Source organism: Phyllosticta citriasiana (assembly GCF_038021145.1).
Source record: "Phyllosticta citriasiana strain CBS 120426 chromosome Unknown IWZ02scaffold_3, whole genome shotgun sequence".
NCBI lineage: Eukaryota > Fungi > Ascomycota > Dothideomycetes > Botryosphaeriales > Phyllostictaceae > Phyllosticta > Phyllosticta citriasiana.
In genome coordinates, this window is record NW_027117280.1 from 1626145 (window position 1) to 1649151 (window position 23007).

Sequence of the window (23007 nt, forward strand, 5' to 3'; positions counted from 1 at the left end):
TGGTGGCTTTGGACTCGCGCGACCCCTGCAACCCACGCCAGAGAAAGCTTTCCCCAGATCTGCACCACGACCACCCATTTTCCCTAGTCACGTCAGGTTCCCACCCACGACATCCAACTCCAACCATGCTCGCCGCCCATCGCCCTACTTGGCGCCCTCTCCGTCTGTCCGTTTGTCGCCAATGTCTTCGCTCTCTGTCCTCGCGCCCCGGCCCCAGACAATTCGCTGGTACGCTGCGCCTAGCACTTTTTTCTTGTTTTTTTTTCTTTTCTTTTTTTTTCTTTCTTCTTTTTCTTTCTTCTTTTTCTTTCTTCTTCTCCCTCCTCCCACGCTAACAGGTCTTTTGCAGAGGGCGACGTGGTTCTGCTGCGCGACAAAAAGAAGCCCGACAACGACGGCATCCTGACGTACGCTCTCAAATCTGGTAGTCAAGTCAGACAAACCTCTTTTGCTGGCCGCCCCATCACCCACGACGAGATTATCGGAAAGCGCCCCCGCGATGTCATAAACACAACCAGAACCTCATTCCGGCTGCATGAGCCGACGCTTGAAGAGTATGTCCGCCTCAGCCCGCGGATTGCCACTCCTGTTCGTTGTTCACTGCACGTCATGTCCATCTCTACACGGCCACGCTGACCCGGCCACGTCCAGATATACCACGATGACGCCAACGCGATTGTTGGCTTGTTGGACATCCACGTCGACCCACCTAGCCTAGAGAATGCTTCATTACCCCCGCTGGAAGTCTTGGAAGCTGGAACCGGTCATGGTGCAGTGACTCTCCATCTGGCCAGAGCTATACACGCTGCGAACCCTCCGTTGCCCAAAGCCTCAGAGGCAGTACACTCCCCACCGGATGCTGCTGAAGATGCTTCCGAAGATGCGACCTACGACTCACCTCTAGCCGAAAGCTCGAACGAGGACACATTCGAAGCGTGGAAGAAGAAGCGACGTGCCGTGGTCCACACAGTCGAGGCAAAGCGCCGCAACATGGTCCACGCCCGCCAAATTGTGAAACACTTTCGACACGGACTCTACGCCCGTCACGTCGACTTTCACTTGGGCGACGTGACGCAATGGATCGAGAGTCGCCTAGAAACCATGCCAAAATCACAGTCGTCCGACCCCAGTGCGGAAGAGCCCGAGCCATTCTTGTCACGCGTCTTCCTTGACCTTCCCGCGTCAGACGACCATCTTCCCGCTGTCGCTCGTGCTCTTCAGGTCGATGGCATTCTCGCCGTGTTCAATCCCAGCATAACCCAGATTGCTGACTGTGTGAAAGTGATCAAGGAATCGCGTTTGCCATTGGCCTTGGAGCATGTGGCCGAATTGAGGGGTAGTCAGACCGCGAGACCATGGGATATCAAGCTTCTCAAGGAGGAGAAGGCTGTCAAAAACACATCGGGCGCCATGGCAGACAACGTTTCATTCCAAAAACAGCTTGCAAAAGCAAACGAATGGAACGACGATACCAATGAGGCAGAGCCCAAAACCGAGGAGCATACTCCAGAAGCGCCCTCGGTCGAAGTGGAATCGGCACAAGAGAACCAAGATGGGCTTTCGATCGAGTCTGCTACCAGTGAGAAGTGGAGGGTCGTTTGCAGACCGAAACTGACAACAGTAAACATTGGAGGTTTTGTTGGCATCTTCCGCAAGATAAGCTACGATGGACAGAGGCAGGAGAGGGCCCCGGTGCCAGGAAGAGAATCGTTAGAGGATCTCAACCCGAACAACGAATGAACAAGAGCCAATTACAGTTCTCCACTCACCATCAGTGTGTACTTGCATGGTGAATTAAGATGAATTCCCAGGGTCTGCAGGGTTTGAATGCACATCTCCCCGCTGAGGCGACCTCCGATCGGACCCCATCACGTCAGCGAGCCCCACCAGGGATCTGCCGCCGTCGGCGGTGACTGATGAAGTCCTCGGGCAGTTTAGCCTGACATCTTCCCACTTTCCACCTCAACACTAGATTTGACAATCAACACCCGTCGCAATGGGGGAGCCAAGGTATCTGACCGGCGACCAGCCGGCTATTGAGGAATTTCTTTCCAAATTTGATGTACGTCCAACAACCCTCTTCAAACCACTCTGACACCGAGAACCACGAGCTGAGACTCCTTCCAGACCTTCCTATTCGACTGCGATGGTACGCGCACTCCCTCGATCCAATCCCGCGCTAGAACCCGGCCACAAAAGCAACGCGCCTGCGGAGAGAACAGTTTTGGGAGCCGACGCAAGGCCAGGATTATCTTGGACCACTGGACTAATCGCATGAAGGATAGGCGTGCTATGGTCTGGTGATCACATCTTCCCCCATGTCGCAGAGACTTTGGAAATGCTTCGCAGCAAAGGTGAGCATCCAGGAGGGCATTCTTGTGCGGAGTCTCACCTACTGATCAATACTCGGCAGGCAAGCAACTTGTGTTTGTGACGAACAACAGCACAAAGAGTCGCGCAGATTATAAGAAGAAGTTTGACAAGTTGGGCGTGCCTGTGAAGGTGGTACGTATCTGGAAATAAGAATCAACGGTATTCAGCAACGTCCAGGCCGCTGAAATAACTCAGGACGAAGTCTTTGGTTCTGCATACAGCGCTGCGGTGTATATCGCGCGAATCCTCAAGCTTCCGGCCCCTAAGAACAAGGTCTTTGTGTTGGGTGAGTCTGGAATAGAAGAGGAACTCTGCGCCGAAAACGTGCCATTCATCGGCGGCACGGATCCATCCCTTCGCCGCGATATTGAACCTGAGGACTTCACCAACATTGCAAATGGCTCTGCCCTCGATCCTGATGTTGGGATCGTCCTCGCCGGTCTCGACTTCCACGTCAACTATTTGAAGTTGGCGCATGCTTTTGGATACTTGAAGAGGGGTGCCACGTTTTTGGCAACAAACACGGACTCCACACTCCCCATGGCACACACTTTGTTCCCAGGAGCCGGGTCTATCGAAGCGCCTCTGGTGACGGCCTCGGGAAAATCACCGTTGGCTCTTGGAAAACCAAGTCAGGCCATGATGGACGCAGTCGAGGGCAAATTCCAATTCGATCGCAGCAGGACATGCATGATAGGCGATCGCCTCAACACCGACATTCGCTTCGGTATTGAGGGCCAGTTGGGCGGAACTCTCGCTGTGCTGAGCGGCGTGAACAAGAAGGAGGACTTCTTGGGCGAAGGAGACGGAACTGGAGTAAAGCCGGCTTTCTACGCAGACAAGCTGGGTGACTTGCTGGGCTAGACGCATTGCATCTCAGAGGGTGATAGAGTAGTGCCTTTAGACTACGCATATAGAATACAGGGTTTGGTAGAGTAGAGAGAGTTGCATCAATAGGTTCAACCGAATTGGTTGCCTCGGGCAGGGATTCAGTTAGCGCGTCGGCCAAGACGCGGTGCATGCACCGAGCAACGCGTCTCGCGTCAACCACTTCCAGCCCTCCCAAACACCAAACCCTGCCCCCGCGCCAACCAAATAGAAATCGACAGACGCCCTTGCGAATAGTCGAATTCGCTCTTCGCGATAATGCAGCGCTCATCTTTCACTCGCATTGACGCGAAGCGTCGCGCTGAGGTCGACCACAAGAAACGCCAGTTCGCGGCTCCGAAGTGGAGGGACCAAGAATACAAGCACCGCCTCAACTTTTACACTGTGCCACCCACGGCCGAGATTACTCTGGAAGAGTTTGAAGAGTGGGCGATTGCGCGTCTCAAGGGTCAGTAACTCAAGTCTGGCATCTGCGTTTACGGACGGACTGCCATGAAGCGTGTTCCCGAGATGAAAACTGACAATCACGCAGTTTTGTCGGAACTCGAGGCCTGCTCGTTTCGCAACCGTAGTTCCGAAGAGACAACATCGTATATGAAATCCATTCTTGAAAAACATCTTCCTCTACAGTCGAACAGTAGTCGCTCAACACAGCTAGACGCGCAAAGGAAGAAGGACCACTATTCACACTTCATACTGCGCCTGGCCTTTTCTGCGACCGAAGACCTCCGCCGCCGCTTTGTTCGCCTGGAGACTGCACTATTCCGTCTTAGATGGCATGATGACGATGGTCGTGAGCGAAGAGACTTCGTCGACTCTTTGGACATGGGCAGCGAGTGGGAAAAGGTGACTGAGGAGGAAAGCAAGTCGTTGGGCGACGAACTCAGAGCTGCGACACCATGGGGAAGAAGCAAAGGAGAGGAAGACGGCTGGTTCAAGGTCGACTGGGAAAAAGTGCCAGAGTTGGTCGAACAAAGAAAGGTGCTCTTGAAGAGAGGCAAGGCGTACGTTCCCGTGCGGGAGCAAAGCAGCCTTGTGCTGGCTGAGTTCAGCAGAAGATTGGAGGAGGCGATGGAGGTACATATCACCAACTTGTCAGCCAATGGCAAACTAACATTGACAGCTCACTGCCCGCGCTCTCCCTCGGCTCGACGAAGACGACCGCCTTTCGCCGATTCTCTCGCACTTGAGCACAAGCTTTACGGCCCCTGAGACCACATACTCCTCCGACACTGCACTTGATGGCCTTACCACCCCCACCGCCGCTTCTATCGACGCCCTCAGCCAACACTTTCCCCTTTGCATGCAGCATCTTCACCGTACGCTGCGGCAAAACTCGCACCTCAAACACTTTGGACGACTTCAGTACACACTGTTCCTGAAAGGCATCGGTCTCAACTTGGAAGAGTGTCTCATCTTTTGGCGGCGCAGCTTCAAGCTTATCACCGACGAGAAGTTCAACAAAGAGTATCGCTACAACGTGCGCCACGCCTACGGCGACGTAGGTGGAGATGCGAACCGCCGTGGCCGCGGATACACCCCCTACTCATGCCAGAAACTGACGACGGAGCCCTTGCCGGGCCCTGGTCAGACCCATGGCTGCCCCTACCGCACATTCGCCCCAGAAAACCTTGTCGGCCTTCTGCAACAAACGGGCATCAATGACAGACAGACGCTCAACGAAGTGCGTGATGATGTTAAGAGGCAGCGGTATCACATTGCGTGCAACCGCGTATTTGAGTACAAGCACCGCAATGAGATCAAGAAAGTCAAAGAGGATGGCACGTGGAGCGGCGCTCAATTAGACACGATTCTCCATCCGAACGAGTGGTTCAAGCGTAGCTTCCTGTTGGGACATTTGGGTGAAGAGGGAAATGCACTGAGGGATGAGATGAGAGGATGACATCGAAGTGGTGCTTGAGTTAGTCTTGGATTGACTGGTGTGTCTGGTTTAAGGGGGTGCTGGTGGCGTTTACGGTGAACGGTACGGTATAACATGTCTACAGGTTACTGTCTTCTTTCCTCGAAATCACATCTAGGTCCACGGTCCAGTATTCCAATCAAGGCAGGCCTCAAGATCGCAGTGCTGCGCGCCACACGTGCACTGAAGACGGACCATAGCCGTGCCGTGCGGCATGCTCGTAAGATACATGTATGCGGCGCTGTGCTTCATCCAGTGTGTTCCAATAGCTCTCAGTCATATTTTCTGGGGGACGAGAGGAGCTGGGGCGAACCCGTTCCTCGCGTGACAAGCACGTGGAAGGTGGTGGTCACTCGGGGTGTCCTGCAGCAGACTTCCTACGCTGCTGACAAAAACCAGAGCAGCTCAACAGAGCCAAAGCTGGCTTGAAGGAGACGGTCCAAATGAAGCTCCGAGAACCCATGGAAGACGTTCTTTCGAAAGACATGTGTGGCTCCAAGCAAAGGAAGTTCTTCATGCACCAGAAGCGGCTGACGACAAACAAAATCTGGCCATTTGAGGACACTCGCAAAGACAGAGGCATCGAGGAGCTGCTTAAACGCATCGAATCCCTCGACGAAACCATTAACCTCGAGAAATCAAAGCAAATTGGCCAGAACAAATCGGCCAGTGGCGAAGAAAAAGGTGACAAATCAGGTGTTGACTGCATCCGGTGTGATAAAATCGACCGCAGCCTCCAAGAAGCCATTACTGAGACAAGAAAGAAGTTTGATGGACTATGCTTGAAATGCATGGAAGCAAGCGACCGTGTGAATGACGAACGCTACTTTTTGAAGGAGCGCTCCAAGACATGGGATTCTGGCTGCCGAAGCGAAGGTCTTCATCACGGCCAAAACACCTGGTTTCATTCTTGCGTGGGCGAGCGACCTTGCAAGGAGAGGCTTGATCACTGGCGGGATAAGTGGGACGGAGACAGTGACCGGTACTGGTGGTGTTGATGAACCAAGGCGGAATGGGGGTTTGACAAAAGTCTTGAAGGTTGACAAAAGTCTTGGGGGTTGACAGAAGTCTTGGGGGGGTTGATATAAGTTCTGATGGTTGACAAAAGTCTCTGGGGGTCTGGACATGATGGATGCCCAGGATTGAATGCGCGGCAAGTGGTGGACGAGTGCCGGTGTGGCATGTGGGCGAGCAAAAGAAAGCGGACCAATTGAATAAAAGAGATTGAAGTAGAACCAGGTAGTCCCATGAGAGTTGAACTCGGATTGGACATAACCGATGGTGTTTTGGAGTAGTGAGCGGTGAGGCGAGGGCTTGGTAGGGCAGAACAGATCGAGGCGCCGTCGCAAAAGTCGTGGCATGCCCGACTATGGCGAAGTTCACGAACTCTGTTTCGCATAGATGCTTGAACAATTCTGAGTGCTCCGTTGTGTCGCAACTTGTGTGATACCTAGTAGTTAGCTGCGCTGCACCTGGTCACCGAATTGTGTTGTCTGGCGTGGCCACGACTTTTTCATCTGGCTAGCGCACTTCAGTTCGGCAGCGTCGGCCCGCTGATAAGATAGGGCCAGAGAGGTCAGAGCTCGGGCGTTTGCGTCAGTTGAGGTTCCTTGACGGTCCGTGTCCTCGACCGGACCTGACACTCAACTGTTCTCTCCCTCCAACAAACTCTCCTCCCACCTTCTACTCTTTCCACTTCTCTCTCGGCTGCCGAGTCTACATGATCCTCCCGCCCAGCTCGCAATGCGACTGTGCTCTCTCGGGCCCTCGGACATTGCCACTTCTTTTGCTCCGACTTGACATGCAGCTCGGCATCCGCTGAGCACCTCTTGCAAGCTTTCGATTGGAACCACGTCCAATCAGGCTTACCTACCAACCTCGCTCACTCTCGATATCCGTCCGTCTGTAATCAGTCTTTCTGGCCGGCACCATGAAGCATCTTTACTCCAAAGTCCTCGATCGCGAGATTGGCCTGCGCAACACCAAGTATCGCCGAGTCCATGATCTCTACGGCGACAGGCAGTTTATACGCGATTTGGACATCGTCAACGAGCTGAGTGGCCACACTGGATGTGTGAACGCGTTATGGTACGGCTAATCCCTCCCTCTGCTAATGCCTACTGACACGAGTCTCTTCACAGTTGGTCCAAGTCTGGAGAACTCCTTGCCTCGGGCTCAGATGATCAAATGGTCAACATCCACAAGTACCTCCCTGAATCCTCTCCAAATCAATTCGAATTTAGTACCACCATTAGCACCGGCCATCGTGCCAACATCTTCTCCGTGAAGTTCATTCCCTACACCAACGACCGCACCGTTGTTACCGCCGCCGGGGATTCCGAGGTCAGGATATTCGACATTGAATACTCTGGGGGCACACATGTTCCGGCAGGCAACGGAGGAAGATATGATGGCGTTCGTCTTCTCGGCGAGCGAGACGCCAATTGCAGGGTATTCAGATCTCACAGCGACCGAGTCAAGAGGATTGTGACGGAACAGTCTCCGTGGCTATTCTTGACATGTTCAGAAGACGGAGAAGTTCGGCAATGGGACCTGCGCCAACCAGAGTCACACTACCCGGCACCAGGCTCATCTTCCCTCCGACGCGTCGACGACGAAGACAGGGTTCCTCCTCCCCTCATTTCCTACAAACGCTACAACCTCGACCTCAACACCATTTCCTGTTCGCCAAGCCAACCCCACTACATTGCCCTCGGTGGCGCACATCTCCACTGCTTCTTACATGATCGCAGGATGACTGGGCGTGATCGGCTGCAAGAGAGAGGTGCTCCGCTGTCTTCGCCGGAAAAGCTCTCCGACCATGACAGGGACTTAATGAGACAGGCCACGCAGTGCGTCCGCAAGTTTGCTCCCAATGGACAGAAGCGGATGAAACGGACGGATAACGGTCACATCACCGCTTGCAAGATCAGTGACCACAATCCGAATGAGATGATTGTGAGCTGGTCAGGCGAATGGATATACAGCTTCGACCTTGTCCGCAGCCCAGATGCAGACGAGAACCAGGATGATGAAGAGCAGAAAAGGGAAAGAATGGCGAAAGAATCCGTGATCCGCAAACGAAAGCGGGCGAGGACAGGCTTGTCTCAGGCAAGCACGGAGCCAACCAGCTCGCGCCCGCGCACGGGGTCTGCAGAAGGGGATGAGGAAATTTCGCTGATGGTCCACTATGAGAATGGCCAGAGCGAGGAGATACCAATCGAGGCACCTCGTCCTCGTAGTCCTATTTCTGAAGCGCGCGAAGCTGTATTGCCCGAGTCACAGAGACAGAGCTTCCGTGTTGCGAAGAAGACAGTTAGCCTTCGTAAAAATCTTTTTACCCTGGGAACTCGCAAAGAACCATCAGAATCTGACCCAACTGGCTATGCCGTGCCCTTCACGTCCGTTCTGGGACTTGCTTCCTCCATCCTGCCCGAGATGGACGAGATCTCCCGTAACTGGCACTATCCTGTAAACCCTTTGGATGTCGATGTGGCTTTCCAAAACAATCTGAGGGAGAAGCGCGGATCTGCTCGTCGCTTTGTCCAGGCTGCCGGGACCCTCGCTCGTGTCCTCGGTGGAAGACTACGAACCGCCGGCGGTGATTCAAGCGCGATGCTTGCAAACTTTGAGAAGATTGTTCCAGCCCCAAGGGAGCCTGCCGAGATACCTCGTCACGAGCAGTTCGGATACGATTTCTTGAAAGCCATACTTTTGTGGCTTGATAGTGGTGTTGGAACTCTTTTGGAAGGCTTCACCAGACCAAGAAACATCTCAGACTCACGTCGCTTTCCTGTCCCCGAAAACGCGAGCATCGACGCCATCGACGAACATCTGATTCCATACCTTCTTCAGCTCGCTGGCGAAGACCCAATCATCAACATTGAGACTTCACGATTTGAGGTCAACGAGAACCGCATAGTGTTTCCAACTGAAAAGATTGCTGTCATTGCTTTAGCGCAAGCGCTCAAAATCCCTTTTGCCGACCTGTCGAGCGCAGTAGTCCACTCCGCTTCTGGTGAAGGCAGCACCGCACCTGAGGCACTCGGCGCTCAAGATCGAAAGGCCGCTTTGAGGTTCTGGGGCTTCAAGGTTGGCAGAGGAGTCTTGATGAATGCAGGTCAACGTGTTGATTTCGCCTTTGTTGACAACGCTTTTGGCGGGCTGGGTCGAGGGGATGATAGTGTCAGACAGGATGAGGAGACAATAAACAGGGCGCTGAGCACTGTCGATCCCGATTCGGAAGATGACGAGGTTGTCGAGAGCGCGCGACTTGTGCGCCGTTCAAGGCCTGCGGAAGAAGGCACACTATCGGAATCGGCTTCGCGAGACGGAGATACTGACATGGGAGACGATGAGGATGTGATTGCCATGGACGACTTGCGCGATATAATGGGCGATCGTGATGACGATGACGAGGATGAAGTCGATGACGACGACGAGCATGGCGACTCCGACGAGGAGAGCGAGATGGAAGATGATGACGACGACGATGATGACGAAGAATTACCTTCACGACAACTTTTATTCCGGTCAGCATTCGAGCGTACCAGGCTTAAGGAGAGAGTTGAAGTGGACAAGCCCTGCACGCCGCATACACGTTTGTACCGCGGCCACTGCAACTGCAAGACGGTCAAAGATGTCAACTTTTTCGGTATGCAAGATGAATATATCGTCAGTGGTAGCGATTCTGGCCATGTCTTCATCTGGGATAAGAAGACGAGTCGAATCGTCAACATCCTGGAGGGCGACGGCGAGGTCGTCAACGTCGTACAAGGCATGTTCAGTGGTATCCTTGGAAAATAGCGTGTGCTAACTTTGAATAGGCCATCCTTACGAACCCATGATTGCAGTATCTGGCATCGACCATAGCATCAAAATCTTCAGTCCAGACGCCCGCGCTCGCCGCAATGCCCGTCTAGGCGTTGGTGTTTCTCCAGCCGACTCCTCTACTTTCTCCTCCATATCCTTTGGCCGCCTGCGTAGGCGTCATGCCCGCCAGTCAACCTCTGCCCAAGAGAACGAAATTGACTCCTCATACGTTCCTGAAGGCGACGAAGAAGAGCCTGAAAGTGCTGCTCCGAACGGCCTTGCTAGTCGTCGCCGCATGCACGACGAGTACCGCATCACTTCCGAAAATGACGTCAACCGTGAAGGAGGAAGTAGAGAAAACTTCATCACGGTAAGTTTCAGCACGAAACTTCCCCTTCACTATCCTCGTGGAGGCGCTGAACGCTGCAGCAAATCTTCCAACTGATTCACGTCGATGAGGTTCTGCAGATGTTGCTGAGTTGACGGTCATTTACAAGATTTGAATTTGGTGCTGACTTTTTCGGCTTTTGCAGCGGACTATGCTCGAAGAACTGGCGCAACGGTTCTATCTGGGCACCGACGGCGATCCCGATGCCGATGACTTTGGAGCCCCACCGCTAGTTGTCAGCGCAGAGCAAAACTGCGTTGTCATGTAACATAGGTCGCTCCACGGCGCAGAAGACAGCGGTAGGGGTTTCCTTGACTTATTCCTTGCTCCTACTTCGATTCTTCGCTTCTCAGAGTCTGCTCTCAGAAGTTCCTCCCCTGATCCGTTATTCTAAGATTGCCATAATCTAGACCTTTTTCCAAATTCACTTGGCTTCCTACAGTACATACGGCATCACTTCTTTTGTAGGCGGGCTCCCTGACTGATACTCCCACGGGCTCTCTCAGTGGACGGCTTGCCCTCGACCTGAATTGGATTTCTCACATCATGTTTGATTCTGTTTCGCTATGCATTTTGAATTTTGGCGAGGAATAGTTGCTGTTCTTTCGAAACAGTCATAGGAATAGTTGCTGTTCTTTCGAAACAGTCATCTGCTCGATGCGTTGGTCGATTTGAAGACGTTGATTCATCATTCCGCGAGGAGGGGAAACGCACAAAGAAGGGTGGATGCAAAAGCATGGCTTTGAAGATGGACTGCTACTCTTGCGTGGGAGGTCATGTGGGGATTTATCAAGGTCTCGAAAGGAAAGCAGGTAGCGGAGTTGAATGATTTGCAGGACTTCCTTGTTTTTGTCTATCTTGACTGTTGCTACCCACGGCTCGCACGGTCGATGGAATGCGACAAAAGCCCATTGAGTGGGAGGTCTGCTGTTTATACGGGCGTAGGGTCAAGGTGTCTTTGTGAAGTCACTTGTTTTCATGAAGTCACGGTACTCTTTTAACGTCCAGGACGGCGAGCGTTTGAGGTCATCATGACCAAAAACTCTTTATGAAGGACAACAAGTTCTCCTGATGACCCAAAAGGCACTTGCACCATCTTCAAGATGCCCAATCTCCGAACGAATTAGATTCCACCATCATCTCTCAGTCCTTGGACAGATAGTCCCTCGACACTCACAGCCCTTAAGTTAAGGAGCTGAGGGCATCAACCGCACAGACTTACTATGTTCAACGACGGCCAGGAAAGCTAAATCGATCAAATAATTCCTGTTCTTGCAGACGCACAATGTGCAAATACCACATCGCCGTCTACCACTGCGGCCACGAAGTCTCGTTCGCCCGCCAAACGTGCCCCTTTCCGCACAACATGGATACCGACACCAGCAACCCCATCACCTCATCCTCCACCCCGTCCTCCTCCTCCTCCTCCTCCTCCTCCTCCTCCTCCTCCTGCTCCTCCTCCTTCTGCTCATCACCAACCACAACCACAACAACCCCACCACAACCACTAACAAAACACTACACGCACCTGCCCCAACGCTGCAGCCCCACATGCCCCTACATCCGACCACCGGCAGCGTATCTAGCGACGCGTGCGGGCCGCGACAGCGACGGCGCGTGGTTGCGCGACGAGGCGACGGGACGCGTTTTGGGGCCGGCGGCGAAGATCGATCCGGCGGTCAGCACGGCGCCGCATTGTTGTGCGTTGAAGATGGGGGTGGGGGTGGGCAGAGAGGGGGGAATGGGGGGAAAGGGGGAAGTTGTGTTTGTGTATGGTGTTTGTGCTGTTTGCGATTGGGGGTTTGAGAGGAGGGTTGGGAGGGTGTGGGAGGGTGGGATAGGGGGCGTGGAGGATGTGGAGGCGGGGTTGGAGATGGAGGGTTTTCGGAGGGGCTGCTTTGGTAGGCAGAGAAGGAGTTGATGGGCTATGCGGGTCCTGCGGCATGAGTAAATGCCCACTACACCCGGCGGCAGTGCTATGTAGGAGGTATCATATCTTTTGAAATCCACTATTGCATGTCAGTTGGCGAAAGAGTGAGGGGATGGGTCAGGGGTGATCACAGTGCAGTCCATTGAGCATGAATTGATCCTCTACGTCTACCTTCTCAGCTACATCTCGGCAAGATCTTCTATAACGATGCTGATCACTTTTCACGACTTTTGCGTGCGTCACTCTCCGAGACCCAAAACTCCCATTTCTCATGCAAGAGATGTACTTGATCTTCCTCAGATACCATCCCAGCTTATCACTGCTGAACCGGGCCACCGATGGCCGTCTGAATAGCCTTGACAGCTTCCGCAAGCTTCTGTCCCTCCATCAGGATCAAGTGGCCTTGAGGCTTGATGCCCATTTCCTGGAACGCTCTCTTGGCGTCGCTCGCGCCTTCGTCGGCCTGTCTTGTGTACTCAAAGTTTGCGTGCGCCAGCGCATGCTTGTGCAAGATTTCGTCCTCGGGATGGAAGAAGAAGGTCTCGGCCGCGCCGTCGCTCTTGTTCTTCTTCTTCGGCCTACTGTCTTCCGCGTCCAGCTTGGATTCGACCTCGGCGTAGGTCTTGGACAGGATGAGGTAGTGCGTGAAGTTGTAGGGCTCCTTTGCGTCAATCGCCCATTGCATCTCTTCCAAGAGCATGTTGTACATCGGAGGGACAATCTCGGAAGGCATGTTGATGAAGCGCTCGGTCAAGATCAGTCCTACTTGTGCGGAGGAGTTTTCGGGAGACAGGAGGGACGGCAGCTGGGAGAGGGTGGGCTCCGAGGAGGCCTTTTGAACAAAGTAATGTGCAAGGTCCTTGATCACTTGCTTGTCCTGCGCCGTGTTAGAAAAGCTTCTAAACTCGACGACAGGAAGCTTACCTTGTGCTCTTGCATGTTGAGGACAGTCAAAAAGGCGTACGGATCCGACTCGATACCATCGACCTTGACAGTAGAGCCCAGGAGCGGTTGGGCAACAATCATGTCGGAGAGCTCGGAGAGGTTGAACAGCTGGTTGTCTATGTCCAGCAGCTGGCGGAGGAGCGTCTTGAGCCCGTGGAAGTCGACTTCTGGGTTCGGGTCAAACCACTCAAAGTCGACATCGAGCATTTCCATTTCCTAGCTTGCGCGTCCCATCAGCATGTCGTTTGCGAGACATTTGGATGCCGCGCAGTTAGACAGACTGACCTCGTCGCTGGAGTCGCCGTCATCGTTCTTGATGGCTGGCGCATCGCCAAGCTCCTCGGGATCCTTTCTCTTCTTGTTCTTGACAACCATTGTCGTTGAATGTGGGGTGTGGTGTTGCTGGTTCGATGTCGCGGCTCCATCAGCATTCGGTAGTCCTCAAAATTGGGACAAGCGGTGCTACAAGTGCTGGCCGTTGGCTCTTTGAATCGATGCCGCAAATGCGGCAACAACATTGGCTCCTTATCTTATCGCACTGACGCGAGGTTAGTTTCGCCGCCCCAGGAAAAAAAAGTTGGCGCGTCACCGGCTCCCTCTTCTCTTCTGCGTCTGCAAACCTTTCCAGTCCGCAGAACGCAACACCGCTAGACACCATGGGTAGCACCGGCGAGCTTCCGATCGAGCCTCACATGACGTTCGACACCATTCTGGTGTTGGACTTCGGTACACACCACCAGTCGGACGCTCCTCGAGCGCATTGTGACTAACAGTAAACAAAGGCTCCCAGTACTCCCACCTGATTACCCGCCGCCTGCGCGAGCTCAATGTCTACTCGGAGATGCTACCATGCACCCAGAAGATCGCGGACCTGACCTGGAAGCCCAAGGGTGTCATTCTGTCCGGCTCGCCCTACTCGGTCTACAAGGAGGGCTCCCCTCACGCAGACCCTGCCGTTTTCGAACTGGGCGTGCCCATTCTCGGAATCTGTTATGGTCTGCAGGAGATGGCCTGGCAGCAGGGCAACAATGTATGTGCTGGTGACAAGAAGGAGTACGGCCACGCTTTCCTGAAGGTCGAGAAGCACCCCGGAAAGGCACCGCACATCGACAAGCTTTTCGAGGGTCTTGAGCAGGATCTGGAGGTGTGGATGTCGCACGGCGACAAGCTCTCTGCCCTGCCCAAGGACTTTGCCATTCTTGCGACCACCTCCAACGCTCCCTTTGCTGGCATTGCTCACGAGCAGAAGGAGTGGTACGGCATCCAGTTCCACCCCGAGGTCACCCACTCAAAGAAGGGCAAGGAGGTCCTCCGGAACTTCGCTGTCGGCATCTGCAAGGCCAACCAGAACTGGACCATGTCCAAGTTTGTGGACCAGGAGATTGAACGCATCAGGGCGCTTGTTGGCGACAAGGGACAGGTCATTGGTGCCGTCAGTGGTGGTGTAGACTCCACCGTTGCCGCCAAGCTGATGCAGAAGGCAATCGGCCAGCGTTTCCACGCCGTATTGGTCGACAATGGCTTGCTTAGGCTCAACGAGGCCAAGATTGTGAAGGAGACGCTTGGTGAGCACCTGGGAATCAACCTGAAGGTTGTCGACGCCAGCGACCGCTTCCTCGGCAAGCTCAAGGGCATTCACGATGATCCGGAGAAGAAGCGCAAGGTCATTGGCAACACCTTCATTGAAGTTTTCCAGGAGGAGGCCAAAAAGATTGCGGCGGACGCGCACAACACCTCTGGCGACGGCGAGATCGAATGGCTTCTCCAGGGTACGCTTTACCCCGATGTCATTGAGAGTATTTCCTTCAAGGGCCCGAGTGCGACTATCAAGACGCACCACAACGTTGGCGGTCTGCTCGAGGGCATGCACCTGAAGCTCATTGAGCCTCTCCGCGAGCTGTTCAAGGACGAGGTCCGCGCGCTTGGCCTGCAACTGGGCATTCCCGAGGAGCTCGTCTGGCGTCATCCGTTCCCTGGCCCTGGTATTGGCATCCGTGTTCTCGGCGAGGTCACTCCTGAGCAGGTTCGCATTGCTCGTCACGCCGACTACATTTTCATTGAGGAGATCAAGGCGGCAGGTCTCTACAGGAAGACGAGCCAGGCCTTTGCTGCACTTTTGCCAGTCAAGGCTGTGGGTGTCATGGGTGACCAGCGCGTGCACGCCCAGGTCATCGCACTCAGGGCTGTTGAGACGACGGACTTTATGACTGCGGACTGGTATCCGTTTGATGGTGAATTCTTGAAGAGGGTCAGCAGAAGGATTGTGAATGAGGTTGACGGCGTGTGCCGCGTGGTTTATGACAGTAAGCTTTTCGCAGAGGAGCGGCAGGGCACACTAGCTGACGAGATACAGTTACGAGCAAGCCCCCGGGAACGATTGAGATGGAGTAGATACATAGGGCAACGAGGAAAATGGGTTGGATACAAGTGGGCGTTTGGGAATATGGAATGGCTTTTAGATTCATGTAGACACGTCGCGTGGTCGCACCACAGCAATGCAACCGTCTCGATACCCAAGATAAGCCAGGCCAGGGGCAGCATCGTCATCAGCGCCGATGATGGGCAATGCGGCGGATCGACATGATGGGAAAGTAGGCATCGAGGAACCGCACTGGCGTAGGAGCGGAGACGGGTTGACGCCATTGACCTGCATTCCCGGTCCTTGGCGGGGCCCGACGGCTCGACCTGTGACGTCAGTGCCAGGACAGCATGTTAAATATGGCGTTTGGCTAGCACACATCTCACAACTCTCCATCGCACAGAACTCACTCTCCAAACCACTCTACTTCTCATCAACCTCTCAACGCAATCACTTAATTTTCAACTCAACAACCAACACACCTCCATCACCATGTCTTCCAACGTCGGCTCCCACAACATATACGAGGACGGCGACCAGCGCAACTACAAGCAGAGCGAGATCAACAACGCCGAGAGGTACAAGGAGGGCCAACCCCACAGCCATCTTGCTCTCGACTCAAGTAAGTCGCCTCTAAAAATGCAAGCATTTGAATACAACCTAATGCCATTTGCAGAGGACGAGCGCTCGATTGCCAACAAGCTCTCCCGCGAGGAGCACCGCCACAAGGAGTCCGAGCCGAAGGACTTTGAGAAAGTCCAGCTTGAAAACGACGCTAGACTGCCGGTTTGTTAAGACTACCCCTCACCACCAAGTCAAAAAGCTAATGCAAAGATTGTAGGCTGCTTCCCACGGCAACAAGCCGAGCAAGGGTGCTCAGATCGACCAGGAGCTTCGCGAGGAGGATGAGGCCGCAGCTTCGCACAAGGGCCACTGGGGGTCGAAGAAGCAGTGAAGCAGATACCCTCTACTTAGTGTCACAAAAAGGCGTCTGGGATGGGGTAACGGCATAGGAGTTACTATATGCTGGATACCTAAGATGTAATGACATGACATTTCCATCAACTTCAAACAATTAAATGACTGAAAAGATGTGCATGCAAAGTGTTAGAAGATCATAACTCAAAACTGGTTAAGAGGAGTTCCTGATGCCCCACCTGTCCAGTGCAGTATGCCCCGCCCTTGAATGTGAAGATTGGGCCATGACATAATGTCGACCCTTGTGGCGTTTGCTTGATGTGCTAGTCCAAATTAGGACTCGAGATTGAAGTCCTGACCGGCAACGCGACTGACGCGTCGGATACGCGTGTCGCGTCCCTCAGCCGAATTTTAGCGCCAAACTTACCTCCAAACCTCCGCGTTCCTAAAACAATACCCACCACCATCACCCATTCAGTCCTACCGAACGTCGCCTACCATGTCTTCTCTGGTGGACGCTGTCATCAACTCTGAAAATGATTTCAATGCGCCCACCCCTACTCCGAGCGATGGAGCATTCGGTGCACGGCAACCGAATGGCCGTGCCTCTTCGCGTCCGAGAGGACCTCCTTCTGAGAGCGCAGGACCCAATAGCGAAGCAAACATTCGCGAGGATGATCTTGCCGCCTCCAGGGCTACCGTAAGAAGAACGGCTGGACCACGGCAGGACATTCCGAAGGTGGTGGACGTGACTGGCGAGACTTTGAGCCAGAGGTTCGAAGAGTTTTTGGACTCGTGAGTGTCGTCCTGGACAAGAGCCGGGAATCTGGCTGACCCCGAATAGGTACAGGGTAGAGCCACAGCCAGTGTCCTCGGGTGCCCCAGCATCCAGCGTTCAGACCACCGACAGGTACTACGTCTCCCAAGTCCACGGACTCCGAGCCTACAATCTGTCGACCCTTTACGTCGACTTCAACCACCTCATGCAGCATGAAGAAGGCGTTCTGGGAAAGGCGATTGCGGACGAATACTATCGCTTCATGCCGTACATGACGCGGGCCATGCACAACCTCATCGCAAAGCACGAGCCGCAGTACTTTAGGGATCACCGGCAACCAAACTATTCCGCCTCTAGCGCCGCCGCAACGAATCCAAATTCTGCAAGCGAAAGAATCACCGACTCGTTGGGAGAAGCATTCGAGTCAAAAACCCCCCACCAGCAGACGGACAAGCTGTTTACATTGGCCTTTTACAACCTCCCGCTAGTATCAAGGATTAGGCAATTGCGGACGTCATCGATTGGAAGGCTTTTGTCGATATCCGGAACAGTCACGAGGACTTCAGAAGTGCGACCAGAGCTCTCCCTCGCTACATTTGTCTGCGAAATCTGCAACACGATTATTCCCAACGTCGAGCAAACGTTCCGATACACAGAGCCGACGCAATGCCCAAACTTGACGTGTGGCAACCGGACGGCGTGGCGGCTAGACATCAGGCAAAGCACTTTCGTCGACTGGCAAAAGGTGCGCATCCAGGAAAACAGCTCGGAAATTCCCACTGGAAGCATGCCACGAACCCTCGACGTCATCTTGCGCGGTGAAATCGTTGATCGCGCCAAAGCTGGTGAAAAGTGCATCTTCACCGGCACGCCTATTGTCATTCCAGATGTCAGCCAATTCAGAGTTCCAGGCGTGCGACCTCAAGCGACAAGAGACTTGAATGGTCAATCCCGTGGCACAGATGTCGGCGGGAGCGGAGTTTCTGGTCTCAAGGCACTCGGAGTGAGGGATCTGACCTACAGAATGGCCTTCATGGCCTGCATGGTGACACCGGATACTTCGACTCCCGGCCAAGCTTCTACTCAAGAGCTGCACGGCCAAGCAGGCAACGTCCTTCAGTCGCTCAACCAGATTGGGCCCACTGAGAATTTCTCTCGTCTTTCAGCCGAACAGGCGCAGTCTGAGCTTTTGGCCACTATGACACCAGCTGAAATCGAAGACCTCAAAAGCATGGTGCACGGGGACAACATGTTTATGCGGCTTGTCGATTCCATTGCGCCCATGGTGTACGGCCATTCCGTCATCAAGAAGGGCCTGTTACTGCAACTGATGGGCGGTGTCAGCAAAGTCACGCCCGAAGGCATGCCGCTCCGTGGCGACATTAACATTTGCATTGTCGGCGATCCCAGTACTTCCAAGTCGCAGTTTCTCAAGTACATTTGCAGCTTTCTGCCGCGATCTGTCTACACCTCTGGTAAAGCATCTTCGGCTGCTGGTCTGACGGCTGCCGTGGTCAAGGACGAGGAGACCGGAGACTTCACCATTGAAGCTGGTGCTTTGATGCTGGCAGACAACGGTATCTGCGCGATTGATGAATTCGACAAGATGGACATCGCCGACCAGGTTGCCATCCACGAAGCCATGGAACAGCAAACGATTTCGATTGCCAAAGCGGGTATCCAGGCTACTTTGAATGCACGTACCTCGATTCTTGCAGCGGCAAACCCAGTCGGCGGCCGCTATAACCGCAAAACTACCCTCCGCGCCAACGTCAACATGAGTGCCCCCATCATGTCCCGTTTTGACCTATTCTTCGTTGTCCTTGACGAATGTGAGGAGAGCGTCGACCGCCACCTTGCCGAGCACATTGTCAACATCCATCGACTTCGCGACGACGCTGTCGAGCCGGAATTCAGCACCGCCCAGCTGCAGCGCTACATCCGCTTCGCTCAGACATTCAAGCCGGAGTTCACGCCCGAGGCCAAGGAATGTCTCGTCGAAAGGTACAAGGAGCTCCGCGCCGACGATGCGCAAGGCGGCATCGGCCGCAACAGCTACCGCATCACCGTCCGTCAACTTGAAAGCATGATTCGCCTCTCCGAGGCCATCGCAAAAGCCAACTGTGTCGACGAAGTCACCCCAGAGTTTGTGCGCGAAGCATACAACCTGCTGCGGCAGAGTATCATCTCTGTCGAAAAGGACGACATAGAAGTCGAAGACGACGACGAAGCGGCGCAAGCGCAAGACGCGCCACCGGGCGCAAACGCTGACGAAGAAATGGCCGACGTAGGCGGCGACAATGACGCAACTGCCGCTCCTGAGCCTGAACTCCCGCCGCCGTCGCAGCGAAAGATTACCATTACGTACGACAAGTACATGTCGATCCTCAATCTCATGGTGCGGCGAATCGACCAGGACGCCCAGACGGCCGAGGACGGCGTCGAGGAGAACGAGCTCATCGTCTGGTACCTTGAGCAAAAGGAAGCCGAGCTGGAAACGCAGGAGGACTTGGAGATTGAAAGGATATTGGCCAGGAAGGTCTTGAAGCGCATGGTCAGGGTGAGTAGCAACACAAACTCCTTTAAATTCGGTGATGGTGGCCAAGCTAACTTTTCTCGCGCAGGAAAACATCCTTATGATGTTCACTGGCGAGGGTCTTGCCGACGAGAACGGCCAGGGCCTGCCGGAAACCCATTCCGTCATGTACGTCATGCATCCCAACTGTGCGATGGAGGAAATGTAAGTATCTGTGTTGGATAAGAAGTGACGAAAAATCAAATGGGCCACGATGGGTTGTTTGGGTTTGAAAGACGACCCTGCTCTTGGGGTCAATGGCGTTCTGAGCGCTTAGGGGTTGGGTGATACCAAATATATATCTAGGACGGCGGTGTTTCGCCAATCAATTTCAACGTTGTTTTCGACGACTTGCTGCGCAGTGAGGGTGCACTCGGCGGTTTTCAATTGCCCACTTGACCGAGGATGCGCCAGACTACGACTCTAAGCCGATATACACATTATACTACCGAATGCTCAAATTACCAGCCAACGCCTGATCCTCCCGTTCAAGATCTCGCCCTTGTCCTCTCGTCCAACTTTTTGCGCCACGAGTCTCCAGTGAAGCGCAGGTATATAACTCCGAAGATGCAGCTGAATGTCAAAATCGACAACCCGGTAAAACACCAACCATAGCCCATTGCCTCAATCAATGGCTGAATCACGACGGCCGCAATGGCGCCCCCAATGTTTCGCATCATCTGCCCGAGTGCGACCAGGCTGGCGCCGTAGCTGGGGTAGCACTCGGTCTGATAACTAGTCGTGGTGACAAAGACCCATCCCATGCCAAAAGCACCTTTTCCGAGTGTCAGATCTGGGATAGCAGGCAATAAAAGGGACTGGACAGCAACTTACCAATGGCAGATGCAATCATGACTGCAGCAGGATGGATCCTGTGCTCGCAAAACCAACCAAACATCAAAAGCCCGGCGGCGGCAAGAGCGTAGCCAAACGTTTGCAGAATGATGCGGCTCTCGGGTGGCACCTTCCCCGTCGGGCTGGCCTTGATGGCGCGAGCGCGCCACCAGTCGGATACCTTGCCGCTGGCAAGAGAGCCCACGATGAGCAAGACGCCCGGGCAAAGATAGGCGTAGCCGGCTTCGGCCTCGGTGTAGCCGTAAAGTGTTTTCCACATGCGCGTGAAGCTGACCAAGATGCAGTAGAGCGCCGCAAACTGAATCGCACCGCTGCATGTGATGATGAGGTTGGGAACATAACACAGCAGGGTGAAGGAAAGCTTGAGACTGGGTTTCTGCGGCCGCTTGACCGAGGGATCGACGGTTGGGGGTTGGATGAAGGGGGGAATTTTCTTCCAGCGTCCTGCAGTGTTGGCCACGGAGCCTTGTCCGTTGCCCACGAGCGCTCGCAGCGTCTCTGGCAAGCAGACCACGATCAGCACGTAAACGATAGACGTGCCAATGGCGAGGAAGCCGAAAGACCAGCGCCAGCGCTCCGGCGCAGCGAATTGTCCGCCTATCAGCGGTCCCAGCACTGGCCCGAGTTGCGGACCGAGGAAGAAGATGGAGAGGGCAGAGGCGCGCTTGCTGGGCTCGACTATGTCTGCCACTGTCCCGGCGCCGACGGATGCAACGGCGCTGGAGCCCATGGCCTGGAAGATGCGGAGCACGAAGAGAGCGCCGATGTTGGCCGGAACGGCGGCCAGAATTACATTTGCTACAATAAATATTGCGAGAGAGACGAGATAGACGGGACGGCGACCTTTGTGGTCGGCGAATGCTCCCCATGCCAGAGGCTGCGAATTCTGTGTGAGCCAGTTGCCTTTGGTATTTTGAGAATGGGAGAAACGTACCGACACGGCAAAAATTGCCATATACACTGATACGGTGGCGCTAATGACATCGTCTTCTGTGTGGAAAATGCTTGAAAAGAGAGGAATTGCTGGGAGATAGACTGCTCCAGCCAGTGGTCCAAAGAAACCTGCGCAAGTGACTGCAAAAAGGATGAGCCGTCTGGTGGATTGTGGAAATGCCGAGTACGGAGGTGATGGTTGTTCCAGCGTCTTCTCCGGAGTCGAGGTTGGAGTGCCTTGTTCCACTCGGACGGCGTCGGATTGACCCATGGTAGAGAGATGTGGAAGAGACTGGACGCCCGAGCACGTGAACTGATCTTGGACGGAGCATTGAACAGGACTTTATATCGAAACAGATAGGGAATCGCAACATGATTACACGAGAAAAGGACGCAAACCACCTCAGCCCTGTGCAGTGAGGTCGAGCAAGGAGCGCGTAGAATGCCCGTGATTGGCCCGGTTGGCATTCGAGAATAGTACACTCATGCAGGCCGGCTGTATTCCCCATTTCGCAGGCCTACCAAGTACCTCTTTGAGGAAGCGTGAGATTCGGCACTTGCGCATCTTTGCGCCCCCAGAGGCTCCGAGTCAAGACGCATCCACCCACAAAGGATGAGAGATTTTGTCCACCAACCGCAGCAGCGTGAAGATTTGCTGAGGAAGGTCGTATGCTTACAGTCAAGATGTTGGATGTCACTCTGGGGCCGAAAGGGAGGCAGCAGAGACTGCGGACAACCTTTAGCGACTATAGGCCAAGCATCATCGGTTATAGGGTGGGCAGCCAATTGCGATACACCGCCTCTATGCGAGTCAGCCTTCGAGGCACGGAGAGTTGTTTTTGTCGCGCCAAGCCGAGGAGGAGCTTCCGCAAGGATCTTGATGCAGTCCAAACCCCAACACCTCTTCCTCTTCTCACCACAGTCCGTCCTCTCTCGTCCACCTCCAGCACCCGTCTCAACTCCACCCTGTGCCTCAGCCATGAATCGCTCTCGCCCTGAATCGCCTCTGCCTCTCTGCTCACTCCATCATCTCTTGTCAGCCTCTCCGCCAGCCGTCAGCTCGCCTGCCCCGACTCCGGTAAATCTCAATCACGTCTCTCCTACGTTTCGCCGCCTTCACCGTCTTGTCGGATCTGCACGCTGCCCTCTCTCTGCCAACCTGGGGGCCAGAGCCAAGTCTTTCGCCGCCGGACCGCCACATGGCGCTCATGGGGCGCAAAAGTCTACAGGGATGACGCTGAACATGCCGAACTCCACGCCGTTTGACCCAGAGGTCGGAACCCCGATGCGCGGAAGGGTCGAAGCTACGGGACGGGGGCGCGGAAGGGTCGA

General features: G+C 54.3%; 10 protein-coding genes across 10 annotated transcripts; 8 read left to right on the forward strand and 2 right to left on the reverse strand.

Moving 5' to 3' along the window:
• The first annotated feature begins 52 nt into the window (after window positions 1–52).
• IWZ02DRAFT_444872 (adenine-N(1)--methyltransferase-like protein) lies at window positions 53–1959 on the forward strand. The gene is made up of 3 exons (XM_066767130.1): window positions 53–228; window positions 350–588; window positions 652–1959. Exons 1-3 carry the CDS (start codon window positions 126–128, stop codon window positions 1738–1740), a joined length of 1431 nt encoding a protein of 476 aa, XP_066625415.1. The 5' UTR covers window positions 53–125; the 3' UTR covers window positions 1741–1959.
• Window positions 1960–3431, forward strand: IWZ02DRAFT_444876 (4-nitrophenylphosphatase-like protein). Its single transcript, XM_066767131.1, has 5 exons — window positions 1960–2062; window positions 2128–2149; window positions 2286–2354; window positions 2414–2505; window positions 2569–3431. The coding sequence occupies exons 1-5, from the start codon at window positions 1997–1999 to the stop codon at window positions 3235–3237; spliced, it is 918 nt and encodes a 305-aa protein (XP_066625416.1). The 5' UTR covers window positions 1960–1996; the 3' UTR covers window positions 3238–3431.
• Window positions 3379–5547, forward strand: IWZ02DRAFT_187414 (DNA primase large subunit). The gene is made up of 3 exons (XM_066762362.1): window positions 3379–3709; window positions 3794–4338; window positions 4385–5547. Exons 1-3 carry the CDS (start codon window positions 3520–3522, stop codon window positions 5162–5164), a joined length of 1515 nt encoding a protein of 504 aa, XP_066625417.1. The 5' UTR covers window positions 3379–3519; the 3' UTR covers window positions 5165–5547.
• A 78-nt stretch (window positions 5548–5625) lies between these two features.
• Window positions 5626–6180, forward strand: IWZ02DRAFT_430931 (uncharacterized protein; the record flags this gene model as incomplete). The annotated part of the gene is made up of 1 exon (XM_066766116.1): window positions 5626–6180. The coding sequence occupies one exon, from the start codon at window positions 5626–5628 to the stop codon at window positions 6178–6180; it is 555 nt and encodes a 184-aa protein (XP_066625418.1).
• Window positions 6181–6670: 490 nt separating this feature from the next.
• On the forward strand, window positions 6671–10818 carry IWZ02DRAFT_187523 (WD40-repeat-containing domain protein). Its single transcript, XM_066762363.1, has 4 exons — window positions 6671–7270; window positions 7324–9959; window positions 10009–10364; window positions 10424–10818. The coding sequence occupies exons 1-4, from the start codon at window positions 7113–7115 to the stop codon at window positions 10475–10477; spliced, it is 3204 nt and encodes a 1067-aa protein (XP_066625419.1). The 5' UTR covers window positions 6671–7112; the 3' UTR covers window positions 10478–10818.
• A 1611-nt stretch (window positions 10819–12429) lies between these two features.
• IWZ02DRAFT_444880 (p21-C-terminal region-binding protein-domain-containing protein) lies at window positions 12430–13846 on the reverse strand. The gene is made up of 3 exons (XM_066767132.1): window positions 13543–13846; window positions 13237–13473; window positions 12430–13189 (listed from the first exon to the last, which is right to left on the reverse strand). Exons 1-3 carry the CDS (start codon window positions 13630–13632, stop codon window positions 12629–12631), a joined length of 888 nt encoding a protein of 295 aa, XP_066625420.1. The 5' UTR covers window positions 13633–13846; the 3' UTR covers window positions 12430–12628.
• IWZ02DRAFT_444881 (GMP synthase subunit B) lies at window positions 13847–16011 on the forward strand. Its single transcript, XM_066767133.1, has 3 exons — window positions 13847–13983; window positions 14040–15560; window positions 15611–16011. The coding sequence occupies exons 1-3, from the start codon at window positions 13914–13916 to the stop codon at window positions 15646–15648; spliced, it is 1629 nt and encodes a 542-aa protein (XP_066625421.1). The 5' UTR covers window positions 13847–13913; the 3' UTR covers window positions 15649–16011.
• Window positions 16012–16794, forward strand: IWZ02DRAFT_444882 (uncharacterized protein). Its single transcript, XM_066767134.1, has 3 exons — window positions 16012–16238; window positions 16293–16402; window positions 16458–16794. Exons 1-3 carry the CDS (start codon window positions 16109–16111, stop codon window positions 16569–16571), a joined length of 354 nt encoding a protein of 117 aa, XP_066625422.1. The 5' UTR covers window positions 16012–16108; the 3' UTR covers window positions 16572–16794.
• Window positions 16795–16938: 144 nt separating this feature from the next.
• On the forward strand, window positions 16939–20216 carry IWZ02DRAFT_187588 (MCM2/3/5 family-domain-containing protein). The gene is made up of 3 exons (XM_066762365.1): window positions 16939–17329; window positions 17379–19872; window positions 19937–20216. Exons 1-3 carry the CDS (start codon window positions 17034–17036, stop codon window positions 20054–20056), a joined length of 2910 nt encoding a protein of 969 aa, XP_066625423.1. The 5' UTR covers window positions 16939–17033; the 3' UTR covers window positions 20057–20216.
• An 8-nt stretch (window positions 20217–20224) lies between these two features.
• Window positions 20225–22117, reverse strand: IWZ02DRAFT_187581 (major facilitator superfamily domain-containing protein). The gene is made up of 3 exons (XM_066762364.1): window positions 21677–22117; window positions 20722–21619; window positions 20225–20662 (listed from the first exon to the last, which is right to left on the reverse strand). The coding sequence occupies exons 1-3, from the start codon at window positions 21944–21946 to the stop codon at window positions 20376–20378; spliced, it is 1455 nt and encodes a 484-aa protein (XP_066625424.1). The 5' UTR covers window positions 21947–22117; the 3' UTR covers window positions 20225–20375.
• Window positions 22118–23007: the final 890 nt, after the last annotated feature.

What these genes read in the sequence shown, in the direction of transcription:
- IWZ02DRAFT_444872 (XM_066767130.1), top strand. Translation starts at nt 126, where the DNA reads ATGCTCGCCGCCCATCGCCCTACTTGGCGCCCTCTCCGTCTGTCCGTT. An exon ending in CGGCCCCAGACAATTCGCTG is followed by an intron (nt 229 to 349) that starts GTACGCTGCGCC and finishes GGTCTTTTGCAG; the next exon opens with AGGGCGACGTGGTTCTGCTG. An exon ending in GCCCGCGGATTGCCACTCCT is followed by an intron (nt 589 to 651) that starts GTTCGTTGTTCA and finishes GGCCACGTCCAG; the next exon opens with ATATACCACGATGACGCCAA.
- IWZ02DRAFT_444876 (XM_066767131.1), top strand. Translation starts at nt 1,997, where the DNA reads ATGGGGGAGCCAAGGTATCTGACCGGCGACCAGCCGGCTATTGAGGAA. An exon ending in CTTCCTATTCGACTGCGATG is followed by an intron (nt 2,150 to 2,285) that starts GTACGCGCACTC and finishes CATGAAGGATAG; the next exon opens with GCGTGCTATGGTCTGGTGAT. An exon ending in GGAAATGCTTCGCAGCAAAG is followed by an intron (nt 2,355 to 2,413) that starts GTGAGCATCCAG and finishes AATACTCGGCAG; the next exon opens with GCAAGCAACTTGTGTTTGTG.
- IWZ02DRAFT_187414 (XM_066762362.1), top strand. Translation starts at nt 3,520, where the DNA reads ATGCAGCGCTCATCTTTCACTCGCATTGACGCGAAGCGTCGCGCTGAG. An exon ending in GGCGATTGCGCGTCTCAAGG is followed by an intron (nt 3,710 to 3,793) that starts GTCAGTAACTCA and finishes ACAATCACGCAG; the next exon opens with TTTTGTCGGAACTCGAGGCC. An exon ending in GATTGGAGGAGGCGATGGAG is followed by an intron (nt 4,339 to 4,384) that starts GTACATATCACC and finishes TAACATTGACAG; the next exon opens with CTCACTGCCCGCGCTCTCCC.
- IWZ02DRAFT_187523 (XM_066762363.1), top strand. Translation starts at nt 7,113, where the DNA reads ATGAAGCATCTTTACTCCAAAGTCCTCGATCGCGAGATTGGCCTGCGC. An exon ending in GGATGTGTGAACGCGTTATG is followed by an intron (nt 7,271 to 7,323) that starts GTACGGCTAATC and finishes GTCTCTTCACAG; the next exon opens with TTGGTCCAAGTCTGGAGAAC. An exon ending in GGTCGTCAACGTCGTACAAG is followed by an intron (nt 9,960 to 10,008) that starts GCATGTTCAGTG and finishes AACTTTGAATAG; the next exon opens with GCCATCCTTACGAACCCATG.
- IWZ02DRAFT_444880 (XM_066767132.1), bottom strand. Translation starts at nt 13,632, where the DNA reads ATGGTTGTCAAGAACAAGAAGAGAAAGGATCCCGAGGAGCTTGGCGAT. An exon ending in ACGGCGACTCCAGCGACGAG is followed by an intron (nt 13,474 to 13,542) that starts GTCAGTCTGTCT and finishes CGCGCAAGCTAG; the next exon opens with GAAATGGAAATGCTCGATGT. An exon ending in TCAACATGCAAGAGCACAAG is followed by an intron (nt 13,190 to 13,236) that starts GTAAGCTTCCTG and finishes AACACGGCGCAG; the next exon opens with GACAAGCAAGTGATCAAGGA.
- IWZ02DRAFT_444881 (XM_066767133.1), top strand. Translation starts at nt 13,914, where the DNA reads ATGGGTAGCACCGGCGAGCTTCCGATCGAGCCTCACATGACGTTCGAC. An exon ending in CATTCTGGTGTTGGACTTCG is followed by an intron (nt 13,984 to 14,039) that starts GTACACACCACC and finishes CAGTAAACAAAG; the next exon opens with GCTCCCAGTACTCCCACCTG. An exon ending in GTGCCGCGTGGTTTATGACA is followed by an intron (nt 15,561 to 15,610) that starts GTAAGCTTTTCG and finishes GACGAGATACAG; the next exon opens with TTACGAGCAAGCCCCCGGGA.
- IWZ02DRAFT_444882 (XM_066767134.1), top strand. Translation starts at nt 16,109, where the DNA reads ATGTCTTCCAACGTCGGCTCCCACAACATATACGAGGACGGCGACCAG. An exon ending in CCATCTTGCTCTCGACTCAA is followed by an intron (nt 16,239 to 16,292) that starts GTAAGTCGCCTC and finishes TGCCATTTGCAG; the next exon opens with AGGACGAGCGCTCGATTGCC. An exon ending in AAAACGACGCTAGACTGCCG is followed by an intron (nt 16,403 to 16,457) that starts GTTTGTTAAGAC and finishes CAAAGATTGTAG; the next exon opens with GCTGCTTCCCACGGCAACAA.
- IWZ02DRAFT_187588 (XM_066762365.1), top strand. Translation starts at nt 17,034, where the DNA reads ATGTCTTCTCTGGTGGACGCTGTCATCAACTCTGAAAATGATTTCAAT. An exon ending in TTCGAAGAGTTTTTGGACTC is followed by an intron (nt 17,330 to 17,378) that starts GTGAGTGTCGTC and finishes GACCCCGAATAG; the next exon opens with GTACAGGGTAGAGCCACAGC. An exon ending in TCTTGAAGCGCATGGTCAGG is followed by an intron (nt 19,873 to 19,936) that starts GTGAGTAGCAAC and finishes TTTCTCGCGCAG; the next exon opens with GAAAACATCCTTATGATGTT.
- IWZ02DRAFT_187581 (XM_066762364.1), bottom strand. Translation starts at nt 21,946, where the DNA reads ATGGGTCAATCCGACGCCGTCCGAGTGGAACAAGGCACTCCAACCTCG. An exon ending in TGGCAATTTTTGCCGTGTCG is followed by an intron (nt 21,620 to 21,676) that starts GTACGTTTCTCC and finishes CAGAATTCGCAG; the next exon opens with CCTCTGGCATGGGGAGCATT. An exon ending in CATGATTGCATCTGCCATTG is followed by an intron (nt 20,663 to 20,721) that starts GTAAGTTGCTGT and finishes CACTCGGAAAAG; the next exon opens with GTGCTTTTGGCATGGGATGG.